Below are 18,941 nucleotides of genomic sequence, written 5' to 3'. Positions count from 1 at the left end.
ATTGCAAGTAAACTCCCGCACACTGTCCAACTTGCAGAAAATACATTTATTTGCTTGCAACGTTTCAGTGCTCGACCTTCATCGGGCAAACTTCCTGTCATTGAATTAGTCCAAGAGAAACACTAGTGCAAACAGTTTATTGAGCCTTTCGGACAAAAAACACATTCTGCTTTCACTGAGAAAAATAGTCAGTTTCATCTGCCTGGCATTCTTAATGTTTTGGCCTGCACCTGTTTTAGATGCTCGTTGAAAAACAAAAGCCCGACTAACAGAGCAGCGACACCCTGTCTTTATTTACAGCGTTAAAGGACCACATTTTAAAAAGTGAAGCAGTCAAAGCAAGAACAAGAACAAAAAAGCTGCCAGACTACAGCCAACAGGGTTCCTACACAGGCGGGTTAAAATGCTGATGTCCCTTTATAAAGCAATATACTACATTAAATGTAATGTCCAGATAGAGACCACTTAAAGTATACTACACCATGTAAGTGTAAACCTCGTGAGAATAACTGGATCACTGTAGCAGGTGGCAAGCTAAAAGATTTCTATACAGGAATCAAAATACACTTTCAGCAACCATTTTGATTCATGATTTATATTTTAAGTAGTTTCAGCTTCTCTCGGTTTTAGACGACAGTACGTGGAATATATGGGCTTAAGACATTTGATGACATCACTTTGGTGTTTTGGACGATTAATCGAGAAAATAACGAAGGCAAGTTAATCCAGTATGAAAACATTAGTTGTCACTTTATGCTGTTTTTTAAGACAGAATTGATCAAATCCATGCTTTGAATTGGTGTGTAGGAACCCTGTGGCTCTGCTAGTGCGTTTTCAGTTTGTCTCCAAACAGCGTCATAAAGAGTCCGTACAGGAATCCCCCCGTGAGGATGAGCAGAGTGCTGGATATGGGGCCTAACGACAGGAGGGCTCCGACCACGTAGAAGAGCAGCAGCAGCACTATCGTCCTGTAGCTGGCCAGCGGGCGCAGGCTCAGCCTCGGCTGCCGGTTCCTCTCCAACGTCCGCCGGGATATCGGGCTCTGCTTCAGTTTAACGGTGGAATCGTGATCGCCCAGGTAGTGACGGCCCAGGCGACCCAGGAAGTCTGGACGTGAGCAGAGTGCATTCATGTGTCCTCCGAACTGTAAAGGACAACAGCATGATGGTATGAACTTCTTTATGGTTAGAAAGCGTAAAAGGTTTAGTCTGTGGCTGTTTGATTCGTCATTATGTAACATTTCGCAACAGAACTTATCAAGTATCCTGGTTGTTATAAAGAAGTTAAACTGAGACTCTTTGATGTAAAATCCAGGTATAGACCAAGCCACCTTGTTACTTAAAAAAGTATGAAACTAAACCTGGTATAACTGATGGTTTGGCCACTTGGGAGCAGCATAAATGAGCTGGAAAAACAACACGCCAAATCCCAATCTCTACACTCACAAATTCACAAGTGCATGAGGGCTCATGTGAAGACTTTTCCTACCAAATTGCACCTTTTCCGTGAGGCTGCATATCTGCACTTTCATGAGTTACCTAACTACAGTTCATAATATTGGTCATGTATAACCTGCTTTTCCCTCCTCCACAATTACACAAAGCAAGCATGGACGTCTTCAGGAAGAAAAAGAGTGCTTACTTACTGGACCTTTTTTGTAGAGTTTTTTTAAGTTGACCATCCACATTTATGTATTTTCATATGTTCATGGCTTCCTAACTCTTAGTAGTTTGCTTCAAGGTCTAAACACTTTTGTCACATACAAAAATACATACTTAAAGTGTGGCTTCCCTTTGAGCTTCAATGGCGATTCCAGGGAATGTGTGATGTCACTATGACGCACATCTTTATACCATTTCAAGCCCTTATAAAACTAAACACTCACGCACCAACTGGGTGACGTCGTTTTAGTCCTCAGGGAGGATGGGTATTTGTTCATCTTTTAAGTTGATATGGCGAGTGAGTTATGTAACACTTTCTGGTTAACAAATCCATCAGTAACAGAACAACTTTATTTGGAGTCATTTGGCCACAAGGAAAAACATAAATCAAACAATTACTCTCCTTTTAGTTTTGGTTTTACCAACTACCAAACAGCTGCAGCCGTGCAACATAAACGCTTGACGCTTTGCGGAGCTGACTTACCCTCTCATTAACCAGAGATGAGATCTTGTAGAAAAGCCTGACCAGCAGGGCGTTCTCATAGCTCCTGATGGGCTGCAGCTCCGGGTCTCCTTGATAGTGAATGTCGAACCTGCGCAGTCCACTTATGATCTGCACAAAAGGCCAAACACAAAGAGACACACACAGTATAAGGGTTTTAGTGTATTCAGCTCGGCCCACTGTTCTAATCCATGCCCTCCTATTGTACTGACCTGCCTCCTCCCCAGGTCGGTCAGGACGAGTCCGCTCTCTCCCTGGATGCAGTCTGGAAGCTGCTTGCAGTTGCCGTCGTCCTGGGAGGAACCCAGGTTGGCTATAAGCTGACTCAGCTGCCCCTGGTTCAGCTGGGAAATAAAGAAACATTAAGTTTTCCATGTAAGCAAAATCAAGAGAAAAACTAGACTCATTGTGTTTATAGTTTTTAGATTATATCATATAAAGAATAACTATTGAATTTTGGCCATTCTGGGCCTCAAACACGACTTAATGCTGACGACACTTTCCTCTAGCACCACCATGAAGTTGAGATGTGGTTTTAAATCAAATGTAATGCAACCATTGGATAGATTGCCTTCTGCCACTGTATGTCCCCTTTGGATGACTCGTAATAAGTCTGATTAATGATGAAATACCTACAAAGCTCATGATACCGTGAGGAAAAACACTGGAACAAAAACATCTAAACAGGAGTCAAAAGTAATCTGACCTTGAAGATTTGACACAAGTTCTCCAAAGCTCTGTCCAGGAACTCGTGGGTCTTTTTCAAACATTCCCCGCTCTCCTCGGGCTCGGCCCCAGAGAAGGTGTTGTTGAGATCAGAGGCGCCCATCCCGAACCAGGACAGGAACGAGTTGTTGGCCGCCACCTCGTTGGAGTGATCCGATATCCTCTTGGCTGTCTGTCTGGCCTGTGCGATTATTTGTATCAACTTCATGACCTGCAAAATGGACATAAAAAAATTAGACACAACAATCTGCAATTTATAGTTAACCGTGATACAGTTAGAAGTCAAACTAAACATGCGACAGGTTTGTGAGTAGAACAGCACAACCTAGATATGAAGACCAAACTTACCCCTCCCCTGAGCTCAGGGCCGAACATCTGTTTGTACTGGCAGTCCTGGCCCTCCAACGCATAGACGTGGCTCTTCACCCTGAACACCACGTCTGTCATCACCCGTTGCCGTGACGACAGGAAGCTGCCTCCTTGGCTCGGCGTCAGGTAGCCGCGTGGTTGGCGGTGGTGGAGGACGTGCTCAGGCTCCAGAAACAGCTGCTCCCCTGGTGAGAGACGTTTGGGTTAGTTGTAGTTTCCCTCATTTCACTACTATTATTAATTTATTTTCATTTGTTTTAATTCAAAACACACAAATTACAGCCTACCATCTGTTGTCGGTTGTTGAGCTCAGCCTACGGTAACGCTGATTGTTGTGAGGGCGGCGGCTCCACTGGCGATCATAACAAAGCTTGAGCTAGATTATAGCTGAGAATTTTACGGCACATGATGACAGCATGCCGAAGCTTTGTTGTGTAAAAAGAGTTTTCATATTGTATCAGTAAACGAATACACCAGTACTGAGATATGAGTGATGGCTCCCATCCAACAGCTATATCGGCCAGTTGATGGATCGTCAGGCTCTACTAGATAAACATTTTGTTCACTGAGTCAAAGCAAAGCTCGGCAAAATGTTTCCAGTTGGAGCTAAAGATTATTTTCATACTCATATTTGCCAAGGAACAGAAACAGAGAACCATCACACTTTTACAGATCCCACAGCGACGTCTTAACAGCCCAAATCCCAAAGAACCTTTTTTAAATTAATTTTATTTTGACTAATTAGGAAATCACCAACTAGTTGATTATTTATTTTAGTACTTAACATGTAATCTTATTTATTGTCATCAACACTAGCTAGTCGTACATTAAAAAAACCCTAGCTAGCTCTAAAAGGCGTGAAAAGCTTGAGCCAGCTTGTTGTTCATGAACTTGATTGAATTCCTAGTATATTTTAATGATGCATAAATGTATATAAATAAATAAATAATTAAATGAATAAATAAATAGGTAATTACTGTTAGAATGGAGCAGAACACTTTTACAAAAATAAAACATACAGCAAAATTCAGTGTATAAGATGCACTTTTGATACTTTTTTTTCCATCTACAAAGTGGGCTGCGTCCTACAGTATATACGCTGTGACCAATAAACCAGTATAAAACACAGGTGTGTTATTGTGTTAGGGCATTTTACCCGGATGAGGGCGCTATAATCTAACTAGAGCTTTGTCACGGACACGCACCGTCATGATCGCCCGTGCAGCCGCCATCCTCACAACAATCAATATCGCCGTAGGCTGAGATCAACCAGGATTGCAAACTCGACATGTTGAAAACAGATGGCTATAATTTGTGTGTTTTAAATTAAAATAAATTGAAATAGTGTTGAAATAACTTGTATACATGTTTTTATTAATAAATAGCTATAGAAAACTGGTCTTATCTCCCCATGTGACTTACGGTCCAGATTCTGTGGTAAGCGATAAAACTAACTGACTATCAGTGAGAGCAGTTTTCACCTCATGTCTGTCTTGTTTTAAACAGTGTCTCCTTATATAATCTAGAAAGTGTATATTTCTTATATAGTGTATACTTTCATTCTTCTATCCTTTATATGTTATAAAGCAGACTCTAAGAGCACCGTCCTGTACCTGTGCAAAAGGCACTAAACATCTATTCTAATTTGTCCTCACCTTTCTGGATCATGTCAGCGAGGTTTGGCTGAGCGAAGACTTTGGCCACCCTGAAGACCATCAGTGCATTTTTGGCATTAACCAGATCGGTCCTCACGGTTCTGTTCAAGAACACCTGGAAGAGCTTCGTGTACATGAGCAGGTTCTCCTGGACAAACGACTCCCTGAGAACGAGGAAGTTCACGTCAGGACAGAACTTCAGTCAACACAACAAAGACACTTCAATCCTGTTTAGTCCTTAAACTACAGCTTCTTTTACCAAATACTGTGGGCAATTAAAATAAGCTCCGACTAGTTAATAAAGGTTTGAATGTTGGTGAAATTAAGCCAAAGGAAATATCAGACTCACCATTTGTCAGGCACTGTTCTGTTTTGGTCTGGTTGAGGATTGGGCTTCTCCCCTGTGTATCTCCACGGCTGGATGTAGCTCAGCCACGTCTCCAAAACCTAAACACAGAGATTCAAACAAAGTGTTGAACAAGGAACCAAAGCACAAGCTTTAACTGCTAACAGTGGAACACAGTTGTACTCCCAATGTTAATAATGCTGAGATAATGCAAAAATTAAATGTTTTTCAATGTTATCTTAGGGTAGACAAACCGCTCTGAAGGATGCGTCTAGAGGCCAGTGTCCAAAGCAATGCTGCAGAAACAGGTAAAGTTTCTGTTGAACAAAACGCTGCACCACCACTCTGTGGGTAAGAGAGGGACATACGGTTAGGTTAATAAAAACATGTTCAGACTAACATGAAATCAAAGCAAAAGTAAAATAAAGTTTAGGAAATGAACGCTTCAGTTGGCAGCCAACAAACGGGCCGTTATGGCTGCAACTTAACCCTTGGGGTTAAGCGCGCAAATTGAAATACTTTCCTATTTCCTGACAGATAGAGACCATTTTTTAAGAGCAAGATCTTCTTTAAACTAGAAACAGCCGTTACATCTCTCTCTCTTAAAGCAACCAGACTCCACTGACTAATTTAACCGTGCAGAGCATGTGAGTTGCTGGTTTACCACGGCCTTTATTGTGGCCGGCTGTGGCTCAGTGGTAGTCTCTCAGAAGGTTGGGGGTTTGATCTCTGACCACTACAGTCACATGTTGAAGTGTCCTTGGGCAAGACACTGAACCCCAAATTGCTCCAGAAGTCATAGCCATCGGTTATGAATGCACTTCCTTTCAGTGTCTGAATGTAAGTGTAAAAGCGCCAAGTACAGTCCATTAACCATTTATTGTGTGTTAATAAAAAGGACACCATAAAACAAAGAAACTTTCCCAGCAGAGAAAGGTTAAAATTACTGTTTTTCTCAATGGGGTCTGGTAGGGATTCTACCTGTTTTGTTGTTACACACTTTCAATTAAATTCAGTGTCAGAACTTTGTTGCAGAGATTATTTTGCAGCCATTTCAGCTCGGTTCTGGTTGCTATCTAGAGCAATCACTGGAGACATTTTAAAGTTTTCTCATTAAGAACCCAAAATGTGGAAAAATAGGGCCCAGCTTTATAAATACCAGAATTTAACTTTAAGGTAGATCGGCAGCATGGATACATAGTGATACAGAAGCTGACCTCTTGAACTCCTCCAGCGGGCTCGTGTGAGTGTGCGAGTGGGCCGAGGGTGAGGAGGAAAGCTGCTCGGGCTTCAGGCTGTTGGAGAAGGCATGCAGGTGTTTCACCAGGAGACGCACCACCAGCACGTGCTCCTCTGTCGGGCTGAAGGGTTCCTGAAAAGGCAACCAGTCACAAAGTGCTACACACACATATACAAATGGCACCCAATCAGCTCCCAGCTTAAAAGAAGCAGCCAATCATAATGCATCCCAGATCAAAAGCAGCCGAACAATCACCAAAGGCTCAGAGCGATTTCTGTTTCCAGAGTACAGAGGTCTCACGCCTATCAAGGGGTCGCTTCTTCTAATATTACCAGTTACAGAGACTGGACCACTTAGTGAGCCCCCCGGACAGTTCCATGCTCTGCAGGGTTTAGTTTGCTTCTGCTCTGTTTAATATCAAAATGGCAGTTTGCACTGACTTAGTTAGAGGCTGAACTGCTGCTGATATCAACATCAGCTCTGGTTATTGCATCTGAGCTTTCTCGCTGTGTAAAATCCAGTTTTAAGTTTGTTTCTTCTCTTTTGTATTAAAGAATTTAATCTTCAGTCTGTAACTTTTCTTGCCAGAGCAACTCTGCAGGACAATTTTCTCTGTAACCAAATATTTCCTTTGAATTTATCCTTATTTTTGTTCTTGTTCCACGATGAGGTTGTAAAACAAATAGCTTTAGGAAAGGAAACATCTGATATGTAAAGTAAATTGAAACCTGAAGTGGACGTATTTTTATTTGATATGTAGTTTTAAAAAAAGCAATATTTTATTTTGAAATGATCACTTAATCGCAGCTGTTATTTATTAAAATGCAAATAACATATTAATAAGTAACAGAAACAGAGGTGGGACCTCAGTGCTCCATAAACTGCTTATAGCAAAGCTGCTTTGTAAAAAGGATGCAACGCTTCCTCTTCTGGCTGCCAGCAAACACAAGCATTACCTCAGCGTAGTGTGTCTTATATGTATTAAGCACAGAATACAAACAATGTAATTTAATAATTAAATGATTTTCAGACTAACGTGTAAAACAAAGGTTGTTTAAAATGTATCATTTGCTTATAAAGCAGAGCAGTGTCAGTAGAAATGAACATTTAACTACCATGTAAACACGTAACGCGACAAAGCACACCAGACTGAGTGTAACAAAGCATGCCTACATACAACAGCAGAGAGAACCACACCCAAACCAGCAAAAGTCTGCCCAAAGAATCAAACTCCAAAGCTTCATTCCAGGATTACTTTTCCTGTCAAGGATACTTCTCTGCACAAATTCACAACTTACAGTCAGACTGGAGGCCTCAGATTACAAACTAAAGAAGTCTGTCCAACATAGAGGACGGGCGTACCGTGGATTCTCTGGTTTCACAGGACTACAGTCAGTCTTTTCATTTAGCAGAAGTGTTTGGTCCTAACAGTCAGCCAAAAGTCCTTACACCTGGCTACAGTTCAATCAGTCAGCTATAATCCCTGACCCCGGGTTCAAATCAGGCCATCAGGAAAAGTCAACTACTGCAATTCAATAAGGCTGGATGTCTCGTTATTATGGTTGCAGGTGACGATATACTGAGCATCCTGATTCACCCGTCACTTCCACCATTTATCTGTGTTTTTAAGAAACTATTTAAATAAATAGAACATTTTGTGCAAAAGTTGGACACTAATATATAAGTTGTAGCTGATACCTGGCAGCTTCAGTCGGGTGACTGGACGTACAGTCTCACCGTGTTTGTCAACATGAGAGAAGTATCCTTGACTCTGACTTAACTGACTGAGGTTTACCTCCAGGAGGCCCCAGAGGGGCGGGGGTGAATGAAAAGGTAAAAGTACTTGGTAGGTGTGGAGGGTCCCAGAGCCTGGTGGGGCGTGGGGTTGGCACGGCATGCTGGACATACTGAGGCGGTACTGCAGCAGCGCCAGCTGTTCACCCGTAACCACCAGGAGGGAGAGGAAGAGGAAGGACATGACAAAAGGTGGAGGAGGAGGAAGAGTGAAGAGAGAGGAAGCAGGGAGGGTGAGGAAGAGAAGGACAGAAAAGAAAAGGTGGCAGGAGGAAGGTTTACATGAGAACAGGAGAAAAGGAGACAGCGAAACAGGAGAGTGCAACCAGACAGAAACATTTGGCCAAAACATGTTGAGGAGGAAAGGAGCAGAGAGAGTGGAGGAGACAAACACAAAAAGAATATTGACTGTGGGAACACAACGCTGCAAATGCAGGGGTCGATGCAGAGGCCTGTCCTACACCCCAGACAAAGAGGATTACATGGCTGTAGGGATGGGAATCATTTCACACCTATGAAAAAATATAACTGCTTACAATTTGTTTTCAATGGCAATATTTATCTGTTGGCATATTAGAAATACTTAAACTCTAACTATTGTATTAATAAATTACAATTAGCTATAAGCAATACCAGCTAGAACATGAGTAACTGAAAAACGTTTAAAAAGTAAAAAACAATGATTAGAACTTCAAGCGATGGGCCTGTTTGTGTGTTTTACAAAAGTGCAACATTTAAATGTAATTTTGCAGGCCAGCTTTGAATCATTCCCATCCCTAATGTTTAACATCTTTAACACAGAGTGACCCAAAACTGCAAGACTTTATTGTGCTAATAAAACTGTCACGGTCTCGAGTGTTAACTGAAGCACAGCAGATGATTTACAGAGTTTTTGAAATTTCAAAATACATTTTTATACTGTGAATAAATGTGAAGTAATGATATCCTTTGTAAAATCTATGCTGTGCTTGTCTTGGCAATAATCTTGCAGTTTAAATTCACTCTTAATAGAATGGACACAAACACAACACGATAACTAAACACAGTTGTTAATATATTTGAAGGATGAACATTTAGCATAAGATAGGTACACTTGCCTAAAGTTAATAATGCAGGACAATGGTCAGTGTGTTACACAAGGGGTTAAAGGGCTACTTCACTGTTTCCTGTGCAGCCTTATGGAGCAGTAATGGAGCCTAAGTGTTTATAATGACTCCTGGAACATCTCTTATTAAAGCTGCAACAGCTAGTTAATTCTTCTGACAGAAACTCAATCAGCAGCTGTTTTGATTATTAACACTTTCAGCTTGTAAACCGAGACAGATTTGCAACTGTCACATTTTTTAGTTAATCTATTTTCACACTAAAGTGAAGGACACACAACAACCTTAAACCCTTAAAACATTAACATTGCAGTGTTTAGGATTTGGGCTGCTGTTATTTTGATGTTTTATAACGCAAAAAACTGAGAAATTCACTGTCAGATTAGGGAGTAACTGCAACAACTCTCAGCCCCAAGCTCAACAAATGAAAAGCACTTTAGTTCTGCAGATATTAAACAGACAACAATACTGCTTCATAAGACACTGAGGAAACAGTGCTGTCAGGTGGATGAGCAGGTGTGTTCTGCATCCTGGCATCACACTAACCGTGCAATCGACTAAAGCTGTGGGCGAAAGCGTTTGAATGACTGAAGGGCTTTAAACATTAAACACTGTATGTACTCTGCAGGTTAAAGAGGCCATCAACACCAGCATAAAGTCTCACTGTGACTGCTTTTAATAGGAGGCAATCTAACCTGTATTCAATATCACACCAACACTTGGTTCAACATATTCAGAGTGGGTAATCTGCATATTATCAGGTACAGCTGTAACAGGTGGACAGGTTTAGAGGGAGAAAGTAGTGCAGTACGACACGTTCGACTCATGACTCAAAGTTGCTTTAAGCTTTAGGCCTGATTTGAGCTGCATCTGTATTTCAGCACCATGGTGTTTACATGCCTTTCTGAAGGCACCTTCAAGGCCAGTTGAAAAATTTGAGGTGGTTTATGTCATCTTCATGTGCAGTCTGTAGCCCCTTTTACACTGACAGCTCAAGGCGGGATTACTACGCCTCTGTTACCCTATGTCTTTTAAGTAAAAGGCACAATGGTGGGGCGAAGTCGTTCCGCCTCTGAGCATCAGAGGTAGTAGCAGAGGTGAAACCAAGGCGAAAAGGCGTCTGTGCACCAGAGCTGGCAGGGCGGAACAGAGCCCAGTGTGTATGTGAAGCATGCACTGTTTGTTTACAGCTCGCGCATGTTTTGCTACCAGAAGTAAAAACACACATTAGGGCGGCTTTACGCCGGCGTGGTTTGGTCCGATGTAAAATAACAAAGGCAGCAGCGGCGGAGCTTCATTAGAGCGCTGTGCTAGAACCGCAATGAATAAAGGGCTAATGTGTTTCTTTGAAATTGTTTCAGATTTAAGGTTTATTTCAAACATGCGTTATGTGACTCAATGAGAAAAAAAAGATTCACAGGATTCATGCAAAACAAAGACTTTGCTCTGAGTCTTACTGAAAGTCAATGTCCAGGCACTACGGGCGGAAAATAGCAATTTGCTAAAACCCGGAACAATACATCTTTCCTTGTTTTGTATGAGGTTAATGTTTTTTGTACATTGTCCCTGCAGAAACATAACATAAAGCTGGAATTTGCAGCAATTGCTAAGTGCATTAAAAATCTGCATCCAGAACATCTCACTGGTTATACTTTCTTGCACACAACTCAAAAGGAAATGGCATTTGTCCGAGGGCGTTTCCACAGATAAAATCTCAATTTTAATTTCATTTACCTTAGATAAAGATATTCACACAGGCGGTAGTGTAGAGCATCTCTGCTTGGGGGTAATTGACATGAAAACGTTTGCACCCTCTGCATTGAGAGAGATCCAATTCACTGTGCACACTCTACAGATCCCCCAGAAACCTTCACCGTGTTGTGGCTTTATGTTGGTGTTTGATGTGCACCCAAACACGCAGAGTGAGTGGACAAAACAAAAACGTAGTGTTATGGACATGCAGCATGCAAAGGGTGTGAGAGGCAGCAAAAGCACTACTACCAGGAGCACATGCCAGAGTCCTTAATGCAGTAGCTTTACTCTGCAACTGCCATAAAATCTAAAGGGTTCTTAAGAACTAAAGAAAGTGTAATATATCCAAAGGTAGGAACAGGGTTGTCTGTTGTGCATTTACACTGCAAGCTACTTAAGACTTTTGAACTTAAGCTTGTGCAAACATGTGATATTTAACAATATGTTTCTTATCTTGAACACTCCTGATGGATGGAAAAGATGTGGCTGCTTGCAGTGTGAACACAGTTCTCTTCTATACCAACCACTTCAGCATGTACATCCTAAAACTGAGCACACTCATAATGAAATAAAACAACAACCTAGTTTTAGAGAAGAACCTGGGATGGTGGAGGTGTGTGGGGGGGGGCAGGGGTGGGTCGTGGTCAGCCAGTTAACAGCCTGCTGTGCGGTGCTGCAGAGCAAAGGAGTGAAGAGGGGAGGTGGGGGGATTTTTCTCTTACCTTCACCTGAGGAGACTGCAGCTTCTGGTACATATCCAGGGAGTAGTGATGGAGCCAGATCTCTACAAACATCTAAAAAGAAGCACAAAGCCAAAACAAAATAACTTGAATCTGTTGAAATATATTCAGTAGATTTGTATTTTGTTACATTTAGATGTTTGTGTCTCACCTGTAGAAGTGTTTCAGACCTCCAGATTTCCTGGGCTGCAGGGTCTGCGTTCACTGACGGCTGATGGAAGATGTGATGTTTGAGGAGGCTGGGGCTGTGGACGCCATAACCAGCGAAAGAAACACTGGAAGATCTGAGGAAGTACAAGTGTCAAACATTCCATTTATCAACCTGCACCAGGATTTTCCTCATCAGTAGGTTCGTTTAAAAGTTAAAATAATACTAATGTAGCAGATATGACCTTATATACCTTGGTGAAGGTGCAGTGACAGACCCTCTGGAGTCTGTGAAAGGGGACGGGGGTACAACTCCTTCACTAGGGAGGAAGTACTTGAGGTAGGTGTCTACTAGCACAAAGTAGGCGCTGTCAGTGGAGCTCCCATGATAGCCTGGAGGGTGGATCTAAACACAGACAGAGTGGTTGTGCTTATTCTGAAGAAAAGGCAGGCAGACAACTTACATCACATTAATTCCTTTAAACAATGTTTTTTGTAAATCATACAAGCACAGGGAAAATGTCATGACTTTACAACTTCACCAAAATCACCATCATCACCACTTGGCCCAAGCTTTAGCAGACAATAAGGACTTATCCCCCCAATTTTCAAGCAGCACTTAACTCCAAATATGGCTGCTAGGATGGCAGGTAAACTCACCTTTGGCGTGATGAGACAGTAGGCGAAGTTGAACATGAAGAATTCAAATGGATCTGCAGAACGTTAAGGACAAAGCCGAACAGCACAGTGATGTAAAGTGTTCCCTACCACGCCTTATGAACCCTACTGTTGTCTGACATATCAACGTGGTTACATGCTACTTTTTAGATTGTGATGGAAATAATAAGAATTGATGATTTCAGGTCAACTGTTCCATTTGGATGTTCTATTTTTCAGGCAGAAACTGAGAAAAAAGCAAGATAACCTCATGTTCCTGCTTCTCCAACGTGATGACTTGCTGGTTTTCTTCATCACATGCATTGATAAACTAATTATCTTTGAGAGTAACAGCAAATTATGATGATTCATCAGAGAAAACAGTAAATTAATCCTAAAATTATGCAAGTTAAGTGATTATGAAAGTCATCGGCAGCAGCTTTACATTTTTAAACTGGGACTGGCATTAGTTGGACTTGTAATCAAAGACTAAAGAGCTGAGTGTCTCTTCAACATAAAGAACACTGAGACCTGACCACTGCTCAGGGGAAAACAGTAATGCAGGCTGAGTCATGATGAGGAATCCCTCACTAACACCATACAGAGAAGTCAGACAGACAAGTGTTTGTGTTGGGAAGGATACTGAGGGCAAGGTTCAGAGTCAGCAGACCCGACAGGGGGAACTGCAGCTTGTTGTGGAACAGAGGACAGTCGGGGAGAACTCCCTCCTGGATGCAGGCCTTCACAGGACCCTGAAACACAGGCCAGGCATGAACATATAAGCTCACATGTTGAACATCCAATCTGAGTTGGACACGGCTAACATTTAGTCAAAACAGATATCTGTATATCTGAGAAGCTTTATGACGCACTAGTCACTTCTGTCCTGCACTACATCCTACATAAAACACACAAATGAAATGATGTACTTTGACATTTATAATCTTAAATTATAGATGTGTATGAGTAAAAGTTTATTAGGAGAATGTGACGGGTGAATCTTTTAGAGAGAAGACGTATTGTAACGTATATGACATTTATATGTAGGAAACACCAAAACACACACGCCTAAATACTGTGGTAAATAGAACAGAAACTGTGTGTGCAGCAAAGGCTCTAATCATCTCACAGCATCTCAGTGCTGACTGTGCTTCACTGTAACTTTAGATAAAGCCATTAATCCTCCTCAGAACTTCTGCTTTATACAGTATAATCAATCAGGCTGCTGATGGGACTTGCTCTTAAAACACACACCAAGCGTGAACTAATATCCAGTGGAAACGATGAAGGTGAAAAATGTTCTTACCGGGAGATAATTGACGGGTATTTCATATTTGTACTCTTCAGCTTGAAGTTTATACACAAGCTTCATCATTGGCCCGCTGAAACAAAAGAAAAAGATCGAGGTCTGATTTTGTTCTTCGATGAATGAACACTTTTTCACTCTGATAAACTGTAAGTACCTGGGGTTTAGAAACTCCATAGCGATGTTGTACTCGTTGCTCCGTGAATGCAGGAGCCGCAGGTTCCAGCCAGCGATGATGCCGTCCAGACTGCCAAACACACACTCCACCAGCCAGGGGAAGATCAAGTGCAGCTCCTGAAGGGAAACGCACACAAACAGTAATTATGGAGTAAATACACATTTCAACACAATATTTAGAGCAGGGGTCTCAGGTAGCTCGTGGCCTGGATTTCAGTAGCTCGCCAAGAGGTTCACAGACAGAAAATGTGACGACAATAAATGCACCTTGAAAGCCTCTTCTCACTTCACTTTAATCAAATACACAGATGTCCCACCCCCTCAAATACAAAATAATAGGAGCAGCTGTCGGGTCAGTTATGCTGTACGCTAGTTGAGCTAAAGTGAGGAGTTTGGTGCTGTTAGCCTGTTTAGTCAGATCTATGATGGACAGTGAAGGCGGCCACGCTAAGAAAGAGCAGAAAACTGTATTTCCACGGGGAGTGTGACAGCGAGCTTTTATTCACGAGTGAAGGAGTGAAGCGTGTGTCTCATCTGTGGTACCAACGTTTCAGTCGACAAAAGAACCAACATGAGGCGCCACCAGCGATTACAGTGATGTGACGCAAGCAGCTCTCGGCCACTTTCACTTTTTCAAAGTAGCTCTCAGATAAAAAAAAATAGGTTGGAGCCTCTGATTTAGACTGTTGTGGAACGCTCCTCAGTGCTAATGACCAGCAGTGGAAAATATTACAGAGCTGCACTGAAAACACATTATACTTAGTGTTGAATGTGACAGGAGCCTCTGACTTTTTGGAGATAAGACACATAAGATAAGAGACAATACAACACGTTTAGAAAGCAGTGAGTCATGGCCAGGCATTTTAGCAGAACTGTCTGCAACAAAAAAAACTAGACATTTCTGTAGCGGCCAAAATAAGGACTATTAGTTGTTAAAATAGCAAAGTTTTAATTTCTAACAGGAAAACCAGATATCAGATACATCAGTGACAGGATGTCTGAAATGTCTGGTCAGCAGCGTGAGCAGAGGAAGTTTATCACAGATTATTATGGGTCAGTGCTGTAGTGTCTCTGCGGCCACAGTCTACATGGTAGACACTGAACAATGCTCCTCACACAGAATGCATATCTGCTGCCCATCCTTTGTGTCACTCACTGAAGCAACAGCAGCTGCTCTACAACAGAACTGTGCTATTTTGGTGCACAAATATCTCTAACATAAGTGAATGATTCATTGTACAAATTGACATGTGAACACAAAAAGTCCAGAAGGAACAATATCACTTTGAGTTTCTCTAATACAGCGCACATTTAGCTGCTTGATTGATTCTGTGCACCTTCTCCTGTATGCAGAGCACAAATAGCAGTGTACAAGTACAATTTTCCCAGTAAAGGAAAGTGAAGATACTCAAAGTGAAACTCGGAGGTCAAAGTACCAGCAGCTGTCTCTGCACTTAACATGGAAGGTTAGGTCAGCCCTGCCATGTGTATCCAGTCAAGAGACAAGCAGCTGACTGAGTCTGCAATGTTGTGTGATGATGTGCTAATCCAGTGACATTCCTCTCCAAATATTTCTGGCCAATAAGCTTGTCCAAACAAAACGTGCTGACTAACAAGGATGTCCGTTAATTAAAACACAGTAAACAAAGTATTCAAACACATCTACTATTAAGTACACAGAACATGTTGCACTGCACTGGGAGGACAATCAATTTAGCCGATTTCTAATACTTATCTTCATCCAACAACTTAACAGTGATCGGTCATTTTAGCAAATATGGCTTTAAAAAGACTGCAAAGACTAAATGTGCGAGAGTTAACGGTACCTTTGCGGGATAATCATCAATGATCTTCACCAGATCTTGGCATCGCTGGAGGAGAGGTTTGGTGGTCGAATCAGCTTTAAGATTGGCCTGAAGCAACAATAACAACACATAGATGAGCATATTTTGGTTAATCACAGTGTAAAGTTTGTAAACTGCAAAGTAAATAGAAACAGTGGCGTTTTAAGAAACTCACCAGTAGGAAACTGGGCTGTTGCAATATTGGAGCAGCCATCGAGGACCTTTATGTTGATTTCTTCCTATGTACAGTCCACTTGGATGCTATCTGAATGTTGTAAACACACACAAAACTTTTTTGCAGTATTTCTTCAGTTGGAGTTAGCTGGCAACAAAAACTAGCCTAGCAGCACTTCATTACCCCTGTCAGCAAAAAACTTAGTTCATCATTTACACAAATGGATGCTGTAGAAACAGGATGATAACTGTATGTACTGTTAATCCGACAACAATGTCCCCCATTGACTGGAAAACTCAGTAAGCAGACAGTCAGTCAGTCAGTGAACCATGCAAGTCAGCAGGAGCGGGCAAGCTAGCGATGGCTAACTAACTTAGCCAGAAAAGAGACCTTAACGGACAGCCATACCAGGTGTTCCTTATAAACATGAACTACTAAGTTTGATTAAACTTTCACACTATCAAGACCTTACCTTTGCCGTTGACAAAAATAAAAAAAAATCCAACTACTTTCCAACCAATTCCGTTTCCATTAGTGTGATTCAAACACGAACGAGCGTGCAGCAGCCGTTAGCTTCTTCTTCTTTGGTGGTTTGGTCGGTAGTCATGTTGTAGCAGATTACCGCCACCTTCTGGCGTAATTTAAGTCCTTCAATGAACATGCTCACTGTAGATTCATTCCAACTGTCTGTAATAATAATAATAATAATAATAATAGCACACAATTTCTGCATGCTATCATCACCTAACTTTTCTATAATATCCAGTGTAAGGTTCCAATGACCATGTCTGAATATTGAGTAAAATTACTTCCTCAGTAAGAAGTTAAATGTGCACCTTTTATATAATATTTACATATTTAATATTACCAACCGTGCAAAGAATGGAACTTCAATAATGTTATGTACTGCACATTTGTTGGGAGTTTACACCAATAATACAATTATTAATTACATTTCTAATGCAGCTTCTTTAGTTCAACTAAATCTTGAGGCCCTGCCTTGTAAAAGGCACCTGTGTCAACATGTTATTTTAATATCCTCATAAAAAAATGTATATTCAGCCCTTATATCTACATTTTCTTTTTTAACTTAACCAGAATACTGATGTTACTTCAGTGTAGCCTTTTTATTCAGATATAAAATGATTCTATATATGAAGCCCCACAAGTTATATGACCAGGTTTGTTCGTGCCTAACAAAGATCATCTTCTGACTTTGAACTAAAACTACTTATAACTTGAATCAACATAAAAAGCCCTTCTCTTTATACTGACTAATAAATTAGCATTGTCTCAACTGAACTTGAATTAACTCAAAACCTAAGAGTATCTTAAGAGTTTGTATATCAAAGATATAATATGCTACAACAACTCAAAAACTGCAACTTATAAACAACTTAATGTCCTCTTTCCTGCCAATCCATATTCAACAATAAAAAACCACTTTTACAGATCCCTGAGTGTGTTCCCAGAAAACTAGGTAATCACCCTAAGAGTAGGATAACCTCTTAAGATAAATCAAACTTAATGAAATTAGTTTGTGTCATTCAACTTTCTGAAAATATGAATACTGACTGAGTGATATATTTTGCACAAATAATTAAAACCTTTGAATATTTTATGAGTTTATTTAACATCATTTAGTGGCTTGTTCACATACAGTATGACACAATATCATAGTCAGTTTTTGTTCTCAAAGCTTATTAGAGTTAGTTTAAAAAGTTTTCATTTGCTTATAAAAAACACCTTTCTATAAACATTGAGGAAATGAACTAAATTCTAGTTTACAGAGAAAGAAAACTATCAAAAATAGAGTTCTTTAATATACAATGATGTGAAACATAATAATTATTAGTTACATGGCAGAATTAATGAGCTATACATGATGTGTTTTCAAGCAAGTCCATGGCATGTGTGCGTTTTCCACTGAGGCCTTTGTTCACTCCACCAGGTGTGTGTGTGAAGCCTCATCCATGACATCACAGAACAAACATAAATACATGTTAATGTGTAGCAGTATAATGGGCAAACACTTTGCTTCTTTAGTCTTCTGTCATTAATTTATAGTGTATATATAGTATGTGTATTTCTGTGTACTTTGTGTGTGAGATCCTGAGACATTTCACCTGTATGCCAGTCTGTTATCTGCTGTTATACAACAAGTTCATGTCAGCTTTCTGGTGCCATTTTGCAGGTGCACTGCAGAATTAGTGTCGTCTAAATAGATTACATGGACAGAATATGTTAAAATACTAGAAAAGGGGGTATTAAATGTTGATATTTGTAAATCCATAACAGCTAAATTAAAGTTAATAGTCTGATATAGTTTCTGAATTTAGCGGACAAGTCTCTCTAAAGTTCAGATCACTTAGCTTAAAGAGGGACTATTATGCTGTTTCACATTTTAAGACATATATGTAATGTTACAATGTTGGATGTCCAGACTAAACGTGGGTGAGGTTTAAAATCTCTAGGTAAAAGTATGTTGGAGTAATCCCCAGGCTGCTCAGCTCAGTCTGCTGTGAACGACAGGTTTCACACCGTTATTTTTACAGGCCTCAGCAGGCTTCAGAGAGCTGGCCAATCAGAAGGAAGTGGGCTTGTAGGGGCGGGGTTTCTTAAAGGGACAGAGCTGACTGAGTCGTTTCAGGCAGAGGCTGTATGAGGGCCTGCACTGAGCACCAGTGTGAGTTTTTTAAACTGTAAATTATGCTAAGCTACTCCACAGGTATCACAGAGTGAAATAT

The 18,941-nt window shown here is 40.9% G+C and overlaps 1 protein-coding gene across 4 annotated transcripts; it reads right to left on the bottom strand.

Annotated features, from left to right (window-relative positions):
- Positions 1–123: 123 nt before the first annotated feature.
- On the bottom strand, positions 124–16,768 carry smpd4 (sphingomyelin phosphodiesterase 4). 4 transcript variants are annotated; one of them, XM_069677977.1, is made up of 20 exons: positions 16,667–16,768; positions 16,195–16,284; positions 16,002–16,088; positions 14,156–14,292; positions 13,999–14,074; positions 13,336–13,444; positions 12,696–12,748; positions 12,281–12,441; positions 12,040–12,172; positions 11,871–11,942; positions 8,295–8,432; positions 6,477–6,631; positions 5,514–5,604; positions 5,263–5,360; positions 4,914–5,077; positions 3,238–3,443; positions 2,870–3,100; positions 2,376–2,507; positions 2,146–2,274; positions 124–1,144 (listed from the first exon to the last, which is right to left on the bottom strand). In XM_069677977.1, the coding sequence occupies exons 2-20, from the start codon at positions 16,231–16,233 to the stop codon at positions 824–826; spliced, it is 2,532 nt and encodes an 843-aa protein (XP_069534078.1). In that variant the 5' UTR covers positions 16,234–16,284; positions 16,667–16,768; the 3' UTR covers positions 124–823. The 4 variants fall into 4 exon arrangements, with proteins under 4 accessions (XP_069534078.1, XP_069534079.1, XP_069534080.1 ...); XM_069677978.1 differs by having other exon boundaries at positions 12,290–12,441; XM_069677979.1 differs by lacking the exon at positions 8,295–8,432.
- Positions 16,769–18,941: the final 2,173 nt, after the last annotated feature.

Source organism: Semicossyphus pulcher, unplaced genomic scaffold (assembly GCF_022749685.1).
Source record: "Semicossyphus pulcher isolate SPU_LCO1_2020_fin unplaced genomic scaffold, fSemPul1.0.p SCAF_3, whole genome shotgun sequence".
Taxonomy (NCBI): Eukaryota; Metazoa; Chordata; class Actinopteri; order Labriformes; family Labridae; genus Semicossyphus; species Semicossyphus pulcher.
Note: the sequence above shows the minus strand (reverse complement) of the source record. Positions and strands in the feature narration are given on the sequence as shown.